We start from the raw sequence: 19,858 nt of genomic DNA on the forward strand, positions 1-19,858 counted from the left end.
ATAAACATTTTATATGTCAAAAATGTCACAAGTGCACAGTTTCTTTGCTAGTGGTCCATGAAGGTTGTGTCATAGATAGGGTTCAAACTGCAGTTTGGTGAACACTGTTTTAGAGATGTTCCTGAAAATGTTGTCCATTTACACTAATGCAAATTGACATCTGCATGTTAATTATTGTCTGACATGCTCAAAATAACCAGATGTTTCATGAATAATGGTTGCAGCTTCAGCCAAATGGGCAACCAGCTCTTCGGGAGTTCTGGTGTGTGTCTTACACCAAACATTTCAACACCCCCCCCCCCCCCCCCCCCGCAGGTCCCGCTCCCCTGCAAATAAGAAATCTGTAGGTCAGCAACATCTCGAACAATATTCTTGATCTCCACCTCTTAACACCACTGGCAACAAAACCTTCATAGGACTCCTGGTGAGGAAATGCTACACCTTTGACATTTTCATCACACTCAATAAGTGTTTTTTATCATCACAAAACATTCTGAAATTTTTGTATACAGAATTTTGTTTAAAGCCTTTTTTTGCTGAAGGAACAATTTCAATACTATTGATAACATTCAGGAAAAAAATTATTGCACGTATTGAAGGGCATTTAAAAAGATCAAAGCCCATACACTGAAGGTTTGATTTGGTTTAACAAAGAACACATAAGGAGAATGATTAAAAAGAATAAATAAATAAATAAATAAATATGCCTTCAGAGTCACTGCCTGCGATGCAGCTTCCAAGGTCAGGCAGAGTGGTTACAACTTTGCATGTCTGTATGAAATAGCACCAGTGATATCAGAACCACGTAAAAGAAATAATCAGTTGGACAAATAAGGTGGAATAACAGAAATAAAAGTTTCCATAATTTGATTTATTCTTCTGTTCAGAAAGAAATAGTGTTACCTAGAATTTGTATCAAATTTAAATTATTACCGTTTATTTCAAACTGTCAAAACAGTAGACACTAATGACTTAACATCCCAAAGAGACATTCATTCTCTCAACAGGACATTACGATGTGGTACATTAATGAAAAATTAAAAGAAAGAAATTCTGAAAAAGCTTTATTGCACCAATCCCATCTACATGATCAGAGTCAATTCACCAAAATGAACGCTATCAAACAGATTATTACAATACAGATATTCAGCAATCAAAAACTATAAAATGAAATTTAGTTTTCTGACAAGTCCTTATAGAAGTCTTCATGAATTACACAGGTGCAACATCTGCACAAGAAATTGTGTCTCACATGACAAACAGAAAAACTTACTTGAGATAACTGTGTATTCTATATTATAAGCATGTAGGTTTCATAGGAGTGGGGAATGTAAACACTATTACTTTAAGAATACCTTCAAATAATGCAGAATTACTGAACAAAATAGATTCCTTCACATTTTGTTGTCTTACACAAAACAAAACAGATTACACTGTTTTGAATGAATGCTGGAGACTAACAACATATGGTATGCTGCGTTATGTATGTATAGTACCCCAATCATCATTTAGTGCCTGTGACACTGATTTCTCAAGCTTCACATTTACATTAAGCACTGTGAGATATTCTACATGTCCTTGCTGTATTACTTACACTACCTTCATGTACTCCTCTAAAATTTGTGTATACTCACTTCACCAACAATAATTCATTTAAAATTAATATTTTCCCTCATTTATTATCATCCATTCCTCACATACTGCTACAAAAGCTGATGAACATATCAACAATTTAGAAAATGCCTCGTGCACAATTTCGTTCCAACATACACAGAAAATATATAAAATGCCTGTTTCTGACAATTACAGCAGGAAAATTAACTTAAAAGCAACAACAAAGATTAATCTTGCTAAGTTTTTAAGCAGTATATTGCTTCAACACTCTGTTTTGTCATGTGCCCCCATCACCTTATTAGATATGAATATTTCCATTCACAATGCAATGTCTGTCTTTGAGTATGGTAAAGATTAATTATCAGTTTGATTCAGGTGTGCTCAGATGTCAATGAGGACCATTATCTTTTTCCTATAGGCATAAATAGCATTATTAATAATACATACATATTCTTTTTTGTGCTGCTCTTTTTCTTCTTCCCAAAGAAAAGAACAGCATACAATAATGAATCTTTGTATAACCTTGTCAGAAGTTCATGAACGTTACAGCAAAATAGTACATCACATTCCAGTTCCAATTTTTGTCTTTTAGGTAGAGACAAGAAGCAATTTTGTAGTTTTTCGTTTTCTTTTTTGGGGTTATATGTTGGGTACAAAACTTAAGGCTGACCAAGAAAACTGTATTCCTGGCAACGAGGGCAGCATGGTGCCATACTGTACTTCAGACAGAAATGAGTAGAACACAGTGTACAACCTTTAAAGTATCTACTATTGTCCTCTGTGGTGGAAAAAGAAAGGAGGAGGAAGATGAAATACGCTTAGCTTACAATGAGGCAATTCCAAAAAACACAGTGTTCTTCCATGCATACATTTTGATTGGTCAGACTATACCAATACATTGTCAGTCAAAATTAATTCTGATGGATAGTTCAAATATTCAGCAAAAAGTTCAATACGTTATACACCATGCGACATGGTCAAAATAATTTCAAAATAACAAACAAAGTTTACCTACAGCTATTTACTGACAACATAGAATCCAAGAGAGCCTCAGCAATCACAAGAGCAAAAACTGTATAAACATTCATACATTAAATTATTGTCTGCCATTACATACTTCAGGCACCCTCCAATAAAACTGTATCTCACAAAAGTATATAGTTATAACAAACTAAAAACAAATATGGATCACATTTCATCAGTCAAGAGCAGCACCAGTCAGCACACTAGCCTCTTTTGGAAACTAGTTAGTACAAAATGAAGATAAAAGTAGTATATATTGTTGCTACAGAATTTTAGCAGAATGCTATTAGAGAAATTTCATTCATTCAACTATTTGAGTGTCTCACCTTAAACTTTTCTAAATGGTCAGATTGACATGAGAATATACTGTATATAAAAATTGAATTCTTTCACACTCTTTGCACCTCTATATCATAAAAGTACAAAATATCTTAATAGGTTATTTATTCATGACTGGAGAGTAAAATGTGTAATTCTAACAATTATTTCAAATTTAATTATTGCAGAGAGTAGTTTAATCACAGCATTCAATGATCTGAGTTAAGTTACTAAATTTGTTACCATCAAAAAGAAATATTTGAAACATCTGTATACAATGCTAAGTGTTTAGTAACAGTAGTCTTACAGAAATTGATGGTACACACTTCATAAGACTTCAAAATCTGAATGTTTCTACAAGATACTAATAGAGATGCTAGAACACTAACAATAATATTTAATATATATAACATGGAATATTAAACACTATACTATACATCAGTAATAACTGAACAATTTAAGATGTGCATGTTTAGTGAAACAGCAAATGATTTGATAGATTTCATATGAATGTAACAATGATGAATGAGTATGACTGAAATTTATTTAAAGTATGAATTTATTCATGACAGGTTTAACTTTAAAATTTGTATTCTTCAAACCCACATATTTTTGTTTTGTTTCCGATTTTAAAAAGGCATAATTGATTTATTTATGTATTTTTCCACTTTCCAAAGTCCAAAGTCACTGCTTTAATACATAAAGTTCTGCAGATGAAAATGTGTGTGATAAGTCAGTTACTCTTTCCAGAGGGCTGTGATCCCTCAGATTTTTTTTGGTGCGATCAATTAATGTCCTTCCAGGTGTTGGGCCAAGTTTTTTTTTTTACATTTTATGCACCACATTTTGATGACTGACCCAGTCATCTTCTTCAGGCGCAGTGAGTTTTACTATTATGTTTACTCGCTGCCCGGATTCCAAACAGCACCACTTGCAGCACCTGAAGAAGATAGCTGGGTCAGCCATATTAATATTGTACATAAAGTGAAATCAACTTGAAAGAACACTGGAAGCACTCTATTAACTTTCTTCAGTAGTTCTATGTAGATGCAGGTATTCTATTATGGCAAAACAGCAATTATGTTTGAAATGTGAGAATCATTTTGGTAACATTTTTCATCATAAAAAAAAAGAGTTTAAAATATATTTTTCAAAATTCTTCAGCTTGTTGCATTTTTGTTGGAAATCCAGAAATAAATAAATCCATCATTTCAGTGACTCAACTGAAATACTATTCCACGTGTTACTTATTTTAGCACATTAACATTCCAAATTGATGCTCAGTATATTCTGAAGTAGCTTAGATGTTAAAGTTAACTGCTGCAACGTCAGAAGTGGGTTTTTTTGTGAGGGGGAGAGTTCCATTATCAGAAAATAAGGAAAATCTCAAAGAACAGATGACACTACAAAAGTGTTCTGCTGCACACACAGAACAAAATTTTAAGAACAAACTTTCACTTCCTGCTATTAACTGAACAGGAATACTGAATAGTCTCTTCTCTATCTCAAATCCCTCTTTGCCACATACAGTAATTTGAAAATTGCTGCTACTGTTTGCATAGATAGGCATCTGCTGACCAACTACTCTGTCTAAAATTCGCATCGCAAATGTATCTATACTTTTTTTAAAACACAGAAAGCTGCTGTTTCATATTTCTGAATAAATACAAAATTATGTAACATATTAGTCTTTCTTGTTTATGCTTCAAATATGTGCACGTCAGATATTTAAGTTCTGGAAACTTTAATTTGTCTTTGCATTTAACCATCATGACACGCACAATGTGAGCCTACTAAGAAACTTCCGAGTTCACAACTAGTGCACACAAGAGAACAGATTAACACCCAATATGGGAAGGTGGCCATACATAAAATACTCCTCAAACACAACAAATTGCTCTTGTCTTTTACACACACACACACACACACACACACACTATACATATGTATTCTCCAAAAATCATTTCAGAGCAATAACTCCTACATTCTAATAAAAAATAATACAACTCCAAGTCCATCGAGGGTAGAAGTGCGATGCACAGCAAACGCAACTCTGCCTTCTCTTAAAGTCACCGTCAGTGGAGGATGGGGGCTACAGGTTGAGTGAACAGATGCTACATGGAGACGCGCACTGATGTGGGTGGTGCTCAGGGGGCTGCACGCCGGAGCTGGTCTTGCCGTGCTCCAGCAGCAATCTGTGATGCAGCATTTCACCCACATACATGTTGTTCAGAGCCAGCCAAGGGGCACTATGAGGCCACAGAATATCCCCACTAGTGGAGGCTGATGCCTGAGCAACTGCCAACTGCTGCTGTTGCTGCTGCTGCTGCTGTTGTTGTTGCTGATGTTGCTGTTGCTGCTGGTGGTGGGGGTGATGGTGGTGATGGATCTGCTGCTGTTGCTGCTGATGTTGCAGGTGGGGAAGCTGCAATTGCTGCTGTTGTTGTTGCTGCTGCTGTTGCTGCTGCACATGGTGGCTAGAACGGCTTGATGAACCCCGTCGTCCTCCAGTACCACCTGCAGCCCCGCCCTCCACTCACATCACCTGAACATCAAGACACCAGTAAAAAAACAGAAGCAAGGTGTGGAACAGTTGAGCTGGTGAAACAAAGAAGGAAGAGACTCAATACAATTGTACTGATGGAAGCATGTACAATGTTTTATAAATAGGAAGCTAGAAATGAATAATAGTTTGCACCTTCTTGCAAGAAAACAATTTTAAGGTTTGCTAGAGACAAACATATTTCACCACAGTTGTGGAATAGTCAGTGAATGTGTAGTTAATTCCTCTCGAAAGACTTTCTGTGATTTCCTTTGGCTGCTTATCCACTTCAGTCACACTTTATAATTGTTGTTGTTGTTGACCAGCTCAGCCCTGTTAAATTGTTTATTAGCTCTTTTATATGCCTCACTGCTACATTTGTATGGTAACACTAGCAACTATTAACACTAGTGTCCAACATGTCTGGTTAAAGATAAACATAGAATTGTGTTGTTCTGTAACCTGGACCCTGTTATCACTGTTTTCTGCAAGAATAGATTTTAAAGTCAAGGAAGATTAAAACTAACAGCTACTGACACATTTGTTCAATTACCGGCTCTTTCCACTCGTGGACATGCATGCGAGTGCTCATGCATGCACACAAGACATTTTAATTTCAGTATGCTTATGTTATCTAGGGTAAATTGTCAATCCACCCAAAATCTCTAGAGTTCACTGTCATTTCCACACAAAAATTAGATGACCTACGAACTTTTATCAAGTGTTCCTTTGTTGATGAAGCAGCACATGATGAAATACCGAAAATGCTGTGAATGACTCTACAGCATACTGCATTTCTGACTACACACTGCAATACAAACTGTATGCTAGCACAGGAAACTTTTACAGTATGTATACATCACACTCAGACAGAGGACCAACTTTATAGGAACATGATAACACGTAACATGGAAAAAATTTTCCTTGTCTCTTCATCCACTCTGAGAACTCATGAAGTTTGTTGAATTCTTCTTCATTTTATTCTTACTGCTCACTGGGCATGCAATCCAGTTTTAGAGCACTTGGCAGTCATCCACTGCTGAAGCAGTTCTGCTGTAACTGAGCAACAGCAATTTTAAAATTTTTACTCTCCTCTTGTGCCTTTGCATTTTGGCACCACATTTATAAATGAACTATTGGGTGGAAGCTTTTGACTTGCTAAATAATTTTCCACAGGTACAAGCTGTGACAGTACACCTGCAAGTTATGAATGGTGACTGCATCAAGTTAACTATGCGAAGAGTGAGCTACTGAAGCACTGCGAGGGAAACAGAAGAGCAACACAATGAATACATCAAGGAAGGAGATGAAAGATTTATCTAGTCATATAAATATAGTAATTCTAGTCTTTGGTCTGGTAGGGTGAAGTCTGACTATTAGGCATGGTGAAGATGTAGGAAGTGCTACATTTTGAATAAATGTGTTCCTTGACCTATCCCATACAGCTATAGGTAGCCTTCCATGCTGGAATAATCTAAATTTATGTGAGGCTGTGCAACAATTATATTGAGTATTTCCTCGCTGTATTTTACAATGCTAAGTGTTACTTCGTACATTTTAAAATACAATATACAAAACAGCACAATTTCATATACACTTTCATTTAGAGATTCCTCACAGCTTGAGTCAATTTAATGTAGACATTGTCTGTGCACAGTTTGACCCTGAGTACCTGAAAATGCACCTAAAGTTTGGAAAGAAGTTATTTGTTTTGTTTTGTTATCCATTGTGGAAATTGCTTATTCTTTACTTTTACAACAGTGGACTCTCACATGGATACTTTCAATGATTTGCAATATGACAGGTGGAAGCCATCCTGACATGTCACGAAGTTTACATCCTAAAACAAGCACATTTACTATACTGTGAACATAAATTGCAATTACTTGGTCTTCAAATTGTGTAATTTAAATAAGTTTGCCCTTGTGCTAACACGCTGAACACGAAGTGTTACCCTCTTTTCTGAAGAAGCAACCGCTGGTTGCTAAAGCTTGTATATAAAATAGAAAGAAACTTCCACATGGGAAAAATATATTAAAAACAAAGATTCCATGACTTACCAAGCGGGAAAGCGCCGGCAGACAGGCACATGAACAAAACACACAAACAGAATTACGAGCTTTCGCAACTGGCAGTTGCTTCGTCAGGAAAGAGGGAACGAGAGAGAAAAATGAAAGGATATGGGTTTTAAGGGAGAGGGTAAGGAGTCATTCCAATCCCGGGAGCGGAAAGACTTCCCTTAGGGGAAAAAAAGGACAGGTGTACACTCGCACACACACACCCACACACATATCCATCCGCGCGCGCACACGCGCACACACACACACACACACACACACACCCCTTCATGATCTGGACTCACAGTGAAGAACAACTCCAGAATTTCCTCTCCAACCTCAACTCCTTTGGTTCCATCAGATTCACCTGGTCCTACTCCAAATCCCATGCCACTTTCCTTGACGTTGACCTTCATCTGTCCAATAGCCAGCTTCACACATCCGTCCACATCAAACCCACCAACAAGCATCAGTACCTCCATTATGACAGCTGCCACCCATTCCATATCAAACGGTCCCTTCCCTACAGCCTAGGCCTTCGTGGCAAACAAATCTGCTCCAGTCCTGAATCCCTCGACCATTACTCCAACAACCTGAAAACAGCTTTCGCATCCCGCTACTACCCTCCCGACCTGGTACAGAAGCAGATAACCAGAGCCACTTCCTCATCCCCTCAAACCCAGAACCTCTCACAGAAGAACCCCAAAAGTGCCCCACTTGTGACAGGATACTACCCGGGACTGGATCAGACTCTGAATGTGGCTCTCCAGCAGGGATACAACTTCCTAAAATCCTGCCCCGAAATGAGATCCATCCTTCATGAAATCCTCCCCACTCCACCAAGAGTGTCTTTCCGCCGTCCACCTAACCTTCGTAATCTCTTGGTTCATCCCAATGAAATCCCCAAACCACCTTCCCTACCCTCTGGCTCCTACCCTTGCAACCGCCCCCGGTGTAAAACCTGTCCTATGCACCCTCCCACCACCACCTACTCCAGTCCTGTAACCCGGAAGGTATACACGATCAAAGGGAGAGCCACGTGTGAAAGCACCCACGTGATTTACCAATTGACCTGCCTACACTGTGACGCTTTCTATGTGGGAATGACCAGCAACAAACTGTCCATTCACATGAATGGACACAGGCAGACAGAGTTCGTTGGTAATGAGGATCACCCTGTGGCTAAACATCGGCCAGCACATCTTGGCACAGTGTTACACCGTCCGAGTTATCTGGATACTTCCCACCAACACCAACCTATCCGAACTCCGGAGATGGGAACTCGCCCTTCAGTATATCCTCTCTTCTCGATATCTGCCAGGCCTCAACCTCCGCTAATTTCAAGTTGCCGCCGCTCATACCTCACCTGTCTTTCAACAACTTCTTTGCCTCTGTACTTCTGCCTCGACTGACATCTCTGCCCTTACTCTTTGCCTTTAAATATGTCTGCTTGTGTCTGTGTATGTGCGGATGGATATGTGTGTGTGTGTGTGTGTGTGCGCGCGCGCGCGAGTGTACACCTGCCTTTTTTTCCCCCTACGGGAAGTCTTTCCGCTCCCGGGATTGGAATGACTCCTTACCCTCTCCCTTAAAACCCACACCTTTTGTCTTTCCCTCTCCTTCCCTCTTTCCTGAAGAAGCAACCATCGGTTGCGAAAGCTAGTAATTCTGTGTGTGTGTTTGTGTGTTTTGTTCATTGTGCCTGTCTGCCGGCGCTTTCCCGCTTGGTGAGTCTTGGAATCTTTGTTTTTAATATATTTTTCCCATGTGGAAGTTTCTTTCTATTTTATATAACAAAGTTAATGTGACTTACCAAACAAAATCGCTGGCAGGTCGATAGATACACAAACATACACACAAAATTCAAGCTTTCGCAACCAATGGTTGCTTCTTCAGGAAAGAGTGAAGGAGAGGGAAAGACGAAAGGATGTGGGTTTTAAGGGGGAGGGTAAGGAGTCATTCCAATCCTGGGAGCAGAAAGACTTACCTTAAGGGGAAAGGAGGAAAAAAGGACAGGTACACACCGTGCGCGCGCACACACACACACACACACACACACACACACACACACACACACACACACACACACACACACACACACATATCCATCCGCACATACACAGACACAAGCAGACATATATAATCCTCCAAGTCTACATAACTCAATAGTCATCACATGGCAAAATGTGATTCCTTAGTTACATTACTTTGTACACCACATGAGGGAACAGCACCAAGTACTTGTCGGTTCGAGTTTTCTCTTACAGGCAACTGTTAACTTATAGAAACATTGTTTTGGCATGTCATTCAAGAAATCATTGTGCAAGGATTTGATGCTGAGGAAGTTAACAATCAGTGCGGTAGTGGCAGAGGGCTGATTGCAAACTTTAATGTTCAAAGCAGATCAGTTTTTGAATTAGAATGGTCAATTTTAGGTTGTGGATTTCCCAATAAGGTTTCAGGTCCTGTGAGCAATGAGAAACAGGAGATCTGTATTTCTTAAAGACATTGTCCTGTCTATCTGCTACAAAGCTGGCAGCCAATTATCTAATCAGTGGAAATTCATGAGCATATTCATGAGCATGATCTGCTCTGAATATTAAAGTTTGCAATCAGCTCTCTGCCATGAATGCACTTAATTGTTAACTTCCTCAGTATCAAATCCTTGCACAATGATTTCTTGAATGACATGCCAAAACAATGTTTCTATAACAGGGTATATACATGGAGGAGGAAAAAAAATTCCTGGATTTTTCCCGGATTTCCCGGTTAAAAATACACTTTCTCCTGGGTGAAAATACCCTTTTTCATTGTTAAGTAACGGTATACTTTTGCTGAAAACTGTACAACTTATCAATCCTTTCAATGGCTGTAGTTTTATACTCCAGCATAGAATTTCCCGGCACTTTAGAAAACGAAACTCAGGGGGAAAAACACGTTTTGGAAAGCTGTCTGATGTGTAGCAACATGTACATTGCATATTTCGTATTACGAAAGTATAAATTCAAACTAGACCAAACACCGCACGTTACTTTCCGAAGGACTAAGATCGAGATTGTGATGCGCTTTTGTACGCCAGTAGTAGCTCATGTCACGTGATCTCACCACCCGATGACAGCGGTTATTCAGAGCATAGGACACGTGATGTAGTCAGCCAATTGCAACATCACTATTAAGTAGCGCGAGCACACAAATAGGGAAAGGTAATGGTTTAAATTAATATACATAGTGTTGCTACAAGAAAAGAAAAGCTTTTACGTATAATATTGGTCTCTTAAGATTAATAATCTGCAAGAGAAGCTATGCTTTCACACGTAATGTTGATCATTTTTGCACATGTTCCACTTTAAGATACATCACACAAACGTGCCAGTTAAATTTTTAACGACGACATAAATGTCTGATCTTCTGGGCTCGAAACTATTCTAAATGGTCGTCCTCAAAGATTTGATTTTTGAATGAGAGTCCAACACTCTGCGATTTAAGAAATTCATCGGACATTCATGCACAGGGTTTATCTTGCGTAAAAGGAAATTTACTTTAAAAGTAACGCTTTCCAAACAAACGTTCGAAATATTTTCCTGTGACCTGTTAGAAATAGATTTGTTTCAGCAGTTTCCAGAAAGCGCCACACTTTAACAGCTATGATGACGCAGGCAACATTGAAAGATCTTACATTATGTCATAAAAGAAACAAGACAGAGGATACTTGAAGAGTATAGGAATTTTGTGAACTGTACTAAAATGCATCATTAGGCTTAAAGTGCACAATCGTTTGTACAGATTCAGATATAAATTTTCTTGAAGTACCAGTACTGTATTATCTCATGTTTGGTTCTTTATCAAGGCATAATGCCATACGTGCTAGAAGATGAAAACGTGAACTTGAAATGCAGCGAACAGTTGAAACTAGCCAATAGTGTGGAATTAAACACTTTGTTTCAAATAAATTGACTGCCTTAGCAAAAAAGGTAAATAAAAGTCAAATTTCCTTAACAAACCGACAAAAATAACTTCAGTGTTCTCCAAGGGGATTTACGCTCGACTATAAGAAAGGTGGAAAAAAATAAAATCTGAAACTAATTACATATTTGTGCCTTCCGTAATTACATGAATGTATTTTAATTCACTTGATAGCTCCCTGCCACAGAAATCCGTTTTGTTTTCATTTCACGTGAGAGCAATAAACAAAGAGGAAACAGCAAAATCACAAACACGGGTTACGTAGAGACTACCACCTCCCCGCTACAACTCGGACTGCTCTGTGCATCAGGTCCGGATCTACGTTATTTCCGAATCAGGCCAATATTAGATAGTGGTGCTCCCCCCCCTCTCGAGCGTTTGAGGTAGGGTGCCAAAAATTTACGAAATCGACTTTTCAAAAATATCTGCATTTTGTAGCGCACATTTCTGAAGAACCTGATACATAAAACAATATATGTTTGAGGGAATGTAAGACATGTTATTTGGTCTTAAGTGTGCCAAAGTGCAGTGCCACGCCTCTTCACACAGCATTCTTCCATCGCATGTCTCTGTATTTCGCTCAGTGGAATTCAAACGTGTAATATTTTGTAATGGGTGCCATCGAACTATATTCACGCCAGTGGAAATTAAAATGTCCTGTGGTGCCTCTCCTGCTCCCAGTCGACTGGTATGACATCCTGCTCCTCTTTAAAAAAAATTCTCGCAAATAATACTGGATGGGATTATTTGTAACCGGAAGAACAAGAACTCTTTAGAAAATTTGCAGTCTTTACTACGTATTAGCTAGTAACTTGGTGTTTTGTGTGGCATAAAATTAAATATAGGATAGATAAAACGAGTGGAGACAAGAAAGACAGTACATATTTCTTCAATCGGTTAGGTCCTAGCTTTTTTTTTCCTCCTCTCTAATCTTGCCACAGCCTTATATGGCGTACTTTCCTTTCTGGGAAAGAATCTATTACACCTCATCAAAGTTCGTCAACGTTTTGATACATGAAAAACAAAATGTCATTGTCCGATACTAGAAAAGCTGTTAATACTAACAGTACCCAAAACTGGTGTGGTGTGTCGATCTGATTACGTGTATTTTGTCACTGCTAGACAAAACGAAATACGCCTGCCTAATATTGCAGCAATTGTTACACACGCCAAATAAACGAGACTGATATTGCAGCAATTGTTACACACGCCAAATAAACGAGACTGTTTTGGCAAAAATGTTCATTTTTATAACACGGCAGAATATAATTCACAAAGTACCAATATCAAATGCCTATTAAGCCTACTACAAGCAAAACGTTTTATGTTAGGAAATGGTTTCACATTTCGTTCATACACCCTAGCTTCTGACGCATGAGATCGAGAAGTAGTAGTACAAAAATTTTTACATAAATTTGGAATCGTCATGTTGTTGTTGTCATCTTCAGTCCTGAGACTGGTTTGATGCAGCTCTCCATGCTACTCTATCCTGTGCAAGCTTCTTCATCTCCCAGTTCTTACTGCAACCTACATCCTTCTGAATCTGCTTAGTGTATTCATCTCTTGGTCTCCCTCTGCGATTTTTACCCTCCACGCTGCTCTCCAATGCTAAATTTGTGATCCCTTGATGCCTCAGAACATGTCCTACCAACCGGTCCCTTCTTCTTGTCAAGTTATGCCACAAACTCCTCTTCTCCCCAATTCTATTCAATACCTCCTCATTAGTTATGTGATCTACCCATCTAATCTTCAGCATTCTTCTATAGCATCACATTTCAAAAGCTTCTATTCTCTATTTGTCCAAACTATTTATAGTCCATGTTTCACTTCCATACTCCATACAAATACTTTCAGAAACGACTTCCTCACACGTAAATCTATACTCGATGTTAACAAATTTCCCTTCTTCAGAAACGCATTCCTTGCCATTGCCAGTCTACATTTTATATCCTCTCTACTTTGACCATCATCAGTTATTTTGCTCCCCAAATAGCATAACTATTTTACTACTATAAGTGTCTCATTTCCTAATCTAATTCCCTCAGCATTACCCGACTTAATTCGACTACATTCCACTATCCTCGTTTTGCTTTTGTTGATGTTCATCTTATATCCTCCATTCACGACACTGTCCATTCCGTTCAACTGCTCTTCCAAGTCTTTTGCTGTCTCTGACAGAATTACAATGTCATTGGCGAACCTCAATGTTTTTATTTCCTCTCCATGGACTTTAATACCTACTCCGAATTTTTCTTTTGTTTCCTTTACTGCTTGCTCAATATACAGATTGAATAACATCGGGGAGAGGCTACAACCCTGTCTCACTCCCTTCCCAACTGCTGCTCCCCTTTCATGCCCCCTCGACTCTTATAACTGCCATCTGGTTTCTGAACAAATTGTAAATAGCCTTTCGCTCCCTGTATTTTACCCCTGCCACCTTTAGAATTTGAAAGAGAGTATTCCAGTCAACATTGTCAAAAGCTTTCTCTAAGTCTACAAATGCTAGAAATGTAGGTTTGCCTTTCCTTAATCTATTTTCTAAGATAAGTCATAGGGTCAGTATTGCTTCACGTGTTCCAACATTTCTGAGCAATCCAAACTGATCTTCGCTGAGGTCGGCTTCTACCAGTTTTTCCATTCATCTGTAAAGAATTCACGTTAGTATTTTGCAGCCTCCTTCCTCGTTCCAACAATCAATCCTGTCATCACTAATTTTGTATCTATTCCTGCCAGTGTCAAAGCTTATTCTCTGGTTAACTTCACTAACCCTGCCACAATCACCGGTTTAGTTATCCCGCATTTATTCTCCGATTGGACATTATTACGCGTTCGTTCAACTCGGTTTTCCGCACTACTCTTAGAATAGAACTTTAGCAGCTGCTAGCCGGGAACTGCATAACTGACCCTTAGTAGTGTAGCAGTCTGGCCAAAAATTTTCTGTCAAAATTTCATTTTCTTGGATACACGGAGGAGACAATATGCAATCTTTGTTGCCTGTTATTCCTGTTAGTCATTTATTTCCCCTCTGGTAGTCTCAATCTATGGAATTCGCTAGTAGTTATAACAACGCTGATCACTTGGAAACCGAGTCAACCACATACACAGTGATTGGCATTCACCCGTTCAGCTTTATTCCGCTCAGCTCGTATAGACCCGTCCCCTTTTGTCTGCGGGAAAGTTTATTTCTAGATGCAACAGGGATTACTCTGTCAGACATCACATGCACTAACCACACATTCAAAAATCAACTTAACGATTCTTTCAGAAATCAACTTAGAATTTGTTCAAAAACCAACAGGGATGCATTCAAAATCATATGAGGCCAAGTGTGCTGGATGCTATGCACTTTGTGAAACAAGGTCTTTTTTCTCAATAATACACATTTAGCGCCATCCCCCCCACCCTCCTATCCAACGCCCGGTGCAGATGCCCCGGCCCCCTAGTTCCAGGCCTGTTGCACATACGTGAATCTGGATGCTTAGGTACAGCAGTAAAATTCTTTCAGATTGCATCTGGCTGCTTGCTGGTATTGCTTATACAGCATAGTCTTCCTAAGGCCTTTCACATATTTTGCTGTTTGCAGACGCTTGTATGAGCACTGTGTTTTGTTGTTGCATATGGTGCATTTCCTTTGTAACTCAAGTTTTATTTTCATTTTTTTTTCCTCACATTCGTTATTTATTGCTCCAATATTATTCTGGAGTAGCGAGAAACAGTAAAATGCTTGTTAGTGTATTGGTTGTTACCAGTCTAAGTTACAAAAATTTAACTGAAAACTAAAACAATAAAAAATTCCCGGAATTCTAAAAAATTCCTGGGTTTTTCCCGGTTTTCTCCCGGATGAAAAAATTCCCAGGTTTTTCCCGGATCTCCCGAGTCGTATACACCCTGTATAAGTTAACAGTTGCCTGTAAGAGAAAACTCGGACCGACAGTTACTCAGTGCTGTTCCCTTATGTGATGTACAAAGTAATGTAACTAATGAATCACATTTTGCCCTGTGGTGACTCTTGAGTTATGTAGACTTGGAGGATTACATATATGTAAATGGTGTACCTTAATATGCATGAATAACACAGTTTGGTTTTGTATACAGCACCTTAGTAGTTGCAGGAGAAATCTATGTGATCTATGTTATTAGTAACTTGATCATGTAATAGATTAATTGAGTACACACAGTATTTGAAGCAAACTATGAACTACAAAAATTGTATTATTCCCAAATAGACAAAAACTAAGGGAAACATGTTAGAATCTACCTGCAAAATCTGACTTGCTTCAAATGCAGTTCCTGGCAAAAGGATTACAGGACTGGAAACATGGCCAGATTCTACACACACCATGTTAGGAAACTCATCATCTCCAAAATCTGTTATTTCTTTGGCCTTCTCAATCCATGGATTCCACACAACTGGAAATATAAGAACATAGTAAAACTGTAAAATTTGTTTCATAAAAAGAATAAGAAAATCAAAACTGAAATTTTAAAACATGTAGCCATACAAATTTTTTCAAAACTTTATCATTAAGCACCTATTTATTTGGTAATGCCTTTCTATTTCACTACTGATTTGGTACACAGACCAACAAAAAATATTTTGTTTACTTTCTGTTAGATAATAATCTCATGGTTTGTATCAGGCATCTGTCTTTCTACCCCACCCCTCTCTCCCACAGACTTTGTCATAATGTAACTTCACTACAAACTAGAAAATAAGCAAAACACAGATAATAAATGTAATGTAATTTTTCAATATGAACTAAGACTATACCAAATACAAAAATGAAAACTCCTCTTCATTACATATGAATTATGTGCCCATTGGCTTATGTTTCCTTTCCCTCCTCTTATTAAAGCAAGTGATATAGCTTTTTCTCCAACGAATTGCCTGTTGTATGTCAAGGTGAAGCGATAGACAGTAGCCTCTCAACATATTGATATTCTAGAGTCCCTGATAACTTCTTTTATTCACTTTCATGTCATGATGAAAGACCTCAGCTTCTCCCTCACGGGCATCAAGTAAATTTAGTGTGTGTGTGTGTGGGGGGGGGGGAATCAAGACTGTTCAAAAAGTGAATCTCAAGGCTCATCAAATAGCCTCATATCTTGAACTTTTCCCTTCTGTTGGCAGCAGCAGAAATATGTTGTGCATCTTTTCTGAGCCTACAAATATAGTAACAACCTTCGTCAGTGATGTCACACCATCCTCTCACAGTTACTGTCAATTCAAAATCCAAAATCTAACATTTTTCAAATGTCAGGTCCAACAAACATGTTCATTTTCAATTCTCCATCTCTACGGAGGGCTTTCGACATCTGTTTTACTGGCCCAACCTCTTAAGTAGAGGTAGTAATAGATTTGTTTTAATCAAAATAGTTCTTCCCATACAATGAAGAGGAGGAAGAATAAAAACCATATGTGCACTGAAGATATGACTGTGCTAGCAGAAACAGAGGAAGAGCTCCAGGAAATGATGGAGAATATTGTGATTGTGGATAAAGAATGTGGAAAGAAATTGAATGCTGGCAAGATCAAAGCAGTGAGAATCAGCAAAGATGACATGATTACTATATCACAAGATGGAATGGTATTAGAACAGCTTAGGTCATTCCAGTATTTGGGAAGGTTGATAAGTTGCTGTGGAAGTTGCCCAGAGGAAGTGAGATGCAGAATCTCCATGGGAAAGAGAGCATTTGGGGGAGTGAAAGGTTTGTTGGCAGCCTGAAGCATCTCCATTACACCTAGGAAGAGGTTCGCGAAACATTCTGCATTGAGAATGGTGTCTTATGGTTCTGAAATGTGGACAAATAGACAAAAAGAATAGAAATATTTAGAAAGTTTTGACATTTGACTATAGAGAAGAAAGAGGAAAGTGAAAAGGTCCAAAAGAATGGGAAATAAGGAGGTGCTGCACAGGGTAGGAGATAAGAGGAACTTTATGAGGATGATATAGTAGAGGAAAACATTTTGGATGAGACACATATTATGCAGGAATTTTATATGACAGAGAATGATGAGAGGGAGAGTAGAAGGAAAAAGAGGGAGAGGAAGGAGGACAGGAGTGCTAACAGAAATGAAGAGAGGAAAAAGTTACAAGAAAAATCAAGGAGGATGCTCAGGACAAAGATATGTATGATGGCCAGTTGATACCTGCCTGAGGAGAGATTTACAGAGAGAAGGAAACAGTTTGCCCAGTAGTCATGTGCCACCTAATTTTCAGTTTAATACTTTCGTTAATTTAAATAGCATGTGAAATACATACTATTAAAAAATCACTAAAAATTTCCATTTTCAAATACTGACTGTTAAATGTAAACAAATAAATGTTAGGTTATATGGCTCTTTTGTTATCTTATTAGGATTCAACATACTAAAAGGTAAAGGAATAAGTCACCTTCATTAAAAATGTTTTTTTCATTATTGGCCTGTGTTATAATGTTTTGGATGCCAGCAAAAATTGCAACATCTCATAAAAATATTAACAAATTTAAGACTCTGCTGTAAAAATGTTACAAATTTAGCAATTCTTTAAAATTATTTGTTTGTATTGAAGTAGTTACGAAAAACCTGATTACACTTTAAACCATTTTTAAACTGAAAAACAATGAGTGTGATACTTGCAATATGCAGAAACTCTAAACACTGGTTTATTACACTGACAGGCTTCTATTAATTTTCTATATTAAAATAATTTCTTCAATACGGAAGTACCTGAGAAATAAAATTCTTAGCGTTAATTGTGACATTTTTGACTGAAATACCTGTGTCAGGGAAATTATATTTCTGGATTCTCATTTTACGTCCCGAAACTACATTGGTTATTATATGTTCTTGAGGAGTGTTCTGGTATATGCGATCAGTCCATTCTGAAATAGTTACAACATCACGGCCTTCTTGGAAAATGGCACCGTCGCGTGTCTGTTAGGACAAAATACATTAAAAAGTTAAATATTGCAATATGTATGCCATATGTTACCTTAAATTACTTTATACATGTGAAGTTCAGTATATGGTCAGTCTATATAGGGTCTAACAGAAGTGTATAGCACAAATTGCAGGACACATTCCTCACACTTAGATCATGAAATTATGTTATATAAACACGGGTCTGTGAATTTTGTTTCCATGTTATAACTCATTTTGTCCAACTCATTAATCATGGGAAACACATAGGAACAGAACATTAAAATAATGGGGAACATGCGTTCTTGGTGATGTTTGGTTATGTTGTGCACTGCCAGTGTTTCGTTTTACATGTCTGTTTCCATGTGATGTACATTATTGCTTGTTTACAGGTAAAATCAACTGTTCTAACAATCAGTATGGCTGTTGCAAGCACATAGGCTAGTATGTAGAGTTAATCACAGACCTGGTTCATGCAATGGCAGTGTACACATATGCAGAGATGTCAGATGCCCATTTGATGAATGGATTAGCTGATAGCAATGCCACTTGTACTCAATGTTAGTACCACGAGAGATTTCCAGGATGAAAGTACCCCGACAGAAAAATGTTTGAAGACACTGATCATCAACTTAAAGAACAAGGGGCAGTTAAGTCTGATACTTGCAACCATGGGAGCCTCGAAGGACGAGGACACCGCAGTAGGAGACTGCAATTCTTCATGCAATTGACGACAACCCTAGTGTCAGTATATAACATGTAGCTCCCACACTGAATGTTGACCACACGACTGTCTGGTGAGTGTAACATGAGGACCGTTTGTATCCACACCATTTATAGTTTGTGAAGGCACTATCAGCAGCTGATTTTCCTGCACAAGTACTCTTGTGCAAATGGTTTATTCAATGAAGTGTCAGCACCAATTTTAGTGCAATGGTGCTGTTCACAGATGAGGTGGTGTTTAAAAGAGATGAGATTGTAAATTTTTGTAATTGGCATGTATGGACAGACATTCTGACAACTGTTGAAGCAAGTCATCAACAAAAATTTTCTGTCAGTGTTTGGGCTGGCATTGTTGGAGACTGTTTGGTAGGGCTTCATTTTCTTGCACCCAGGCTCAACAAAAAAAGTTATCATAATTTCATACAGAATGTTCTACCTGTTCCTTTAGCAGATGTGCGTTTAGTTGTGCAACAAAACATGTACTTCAGGCATGATGAAGCAACTCCTCATTTTAGTGTTAATGTCAACTGGCTTCTAAATAACAGATTCAGTGACGGATGGATAAGTAGATATGGACCAATTGCCTGGCCTCCACACTCTCTAGACCTAAATCCACTGGACTTTTATTTGTGGAGGCATTTGAAAGCTCTTGTGTATGGAACCTCGGTACAAGATGTTCGGAGTCTCTGTGCCCATATTATGGAAGGCTGCGAA

The 19,858-nt window shown here is 38.2% G+C and overlaps 1 protein-coding gene across 1 annotated transcript in view; it reads right to left on the minus strand.

Moving 5' to 3' along the window:
• Positions 1–1,051: 1,051 nt before the first annotated feature.
• Positions 1,052–19,858, minus strand: part of LOC126272256 (uncharacterized) — a 240,099-nt gene continuing 221,292 nt past the window's right edge. Inside the window, exons 6-8 of the mRNA XM_049974972.1 lie at positions 18,280–18,436; positions 15,776–15,927; positions 1,052–5,500 (exon numbers count right to left, since the gene is read on the minus strand). Coding sequence (XP_049830929.1) covers positions 5,492–5,500; positions 15,776–15,927; positions 18,280–18,436 — 318 coding nt within the window. The 3' untranslated portion in view covers positions 1,052–5,491. The remainder of the gene's footprint in view (positions 5,501–15,775; positions 15,928–18,279; positions 18,437–19,858) is intronic.

Source organism: Schistocerca gregaria, chromosome 5 (genome assembly GCF_023897955.1).
Source record: "Schistocerca gregaria isolate iqSchGreg1 chromosome 5, iqSchGreg1.2, whole genome shotgun sequence".
Lineage (NCBI taxonomy): Eukaryota > Metazoa > Arthropoda > Insecta > Orthoptera > Acrididae > Schistocerca > Schistocerca gregaria.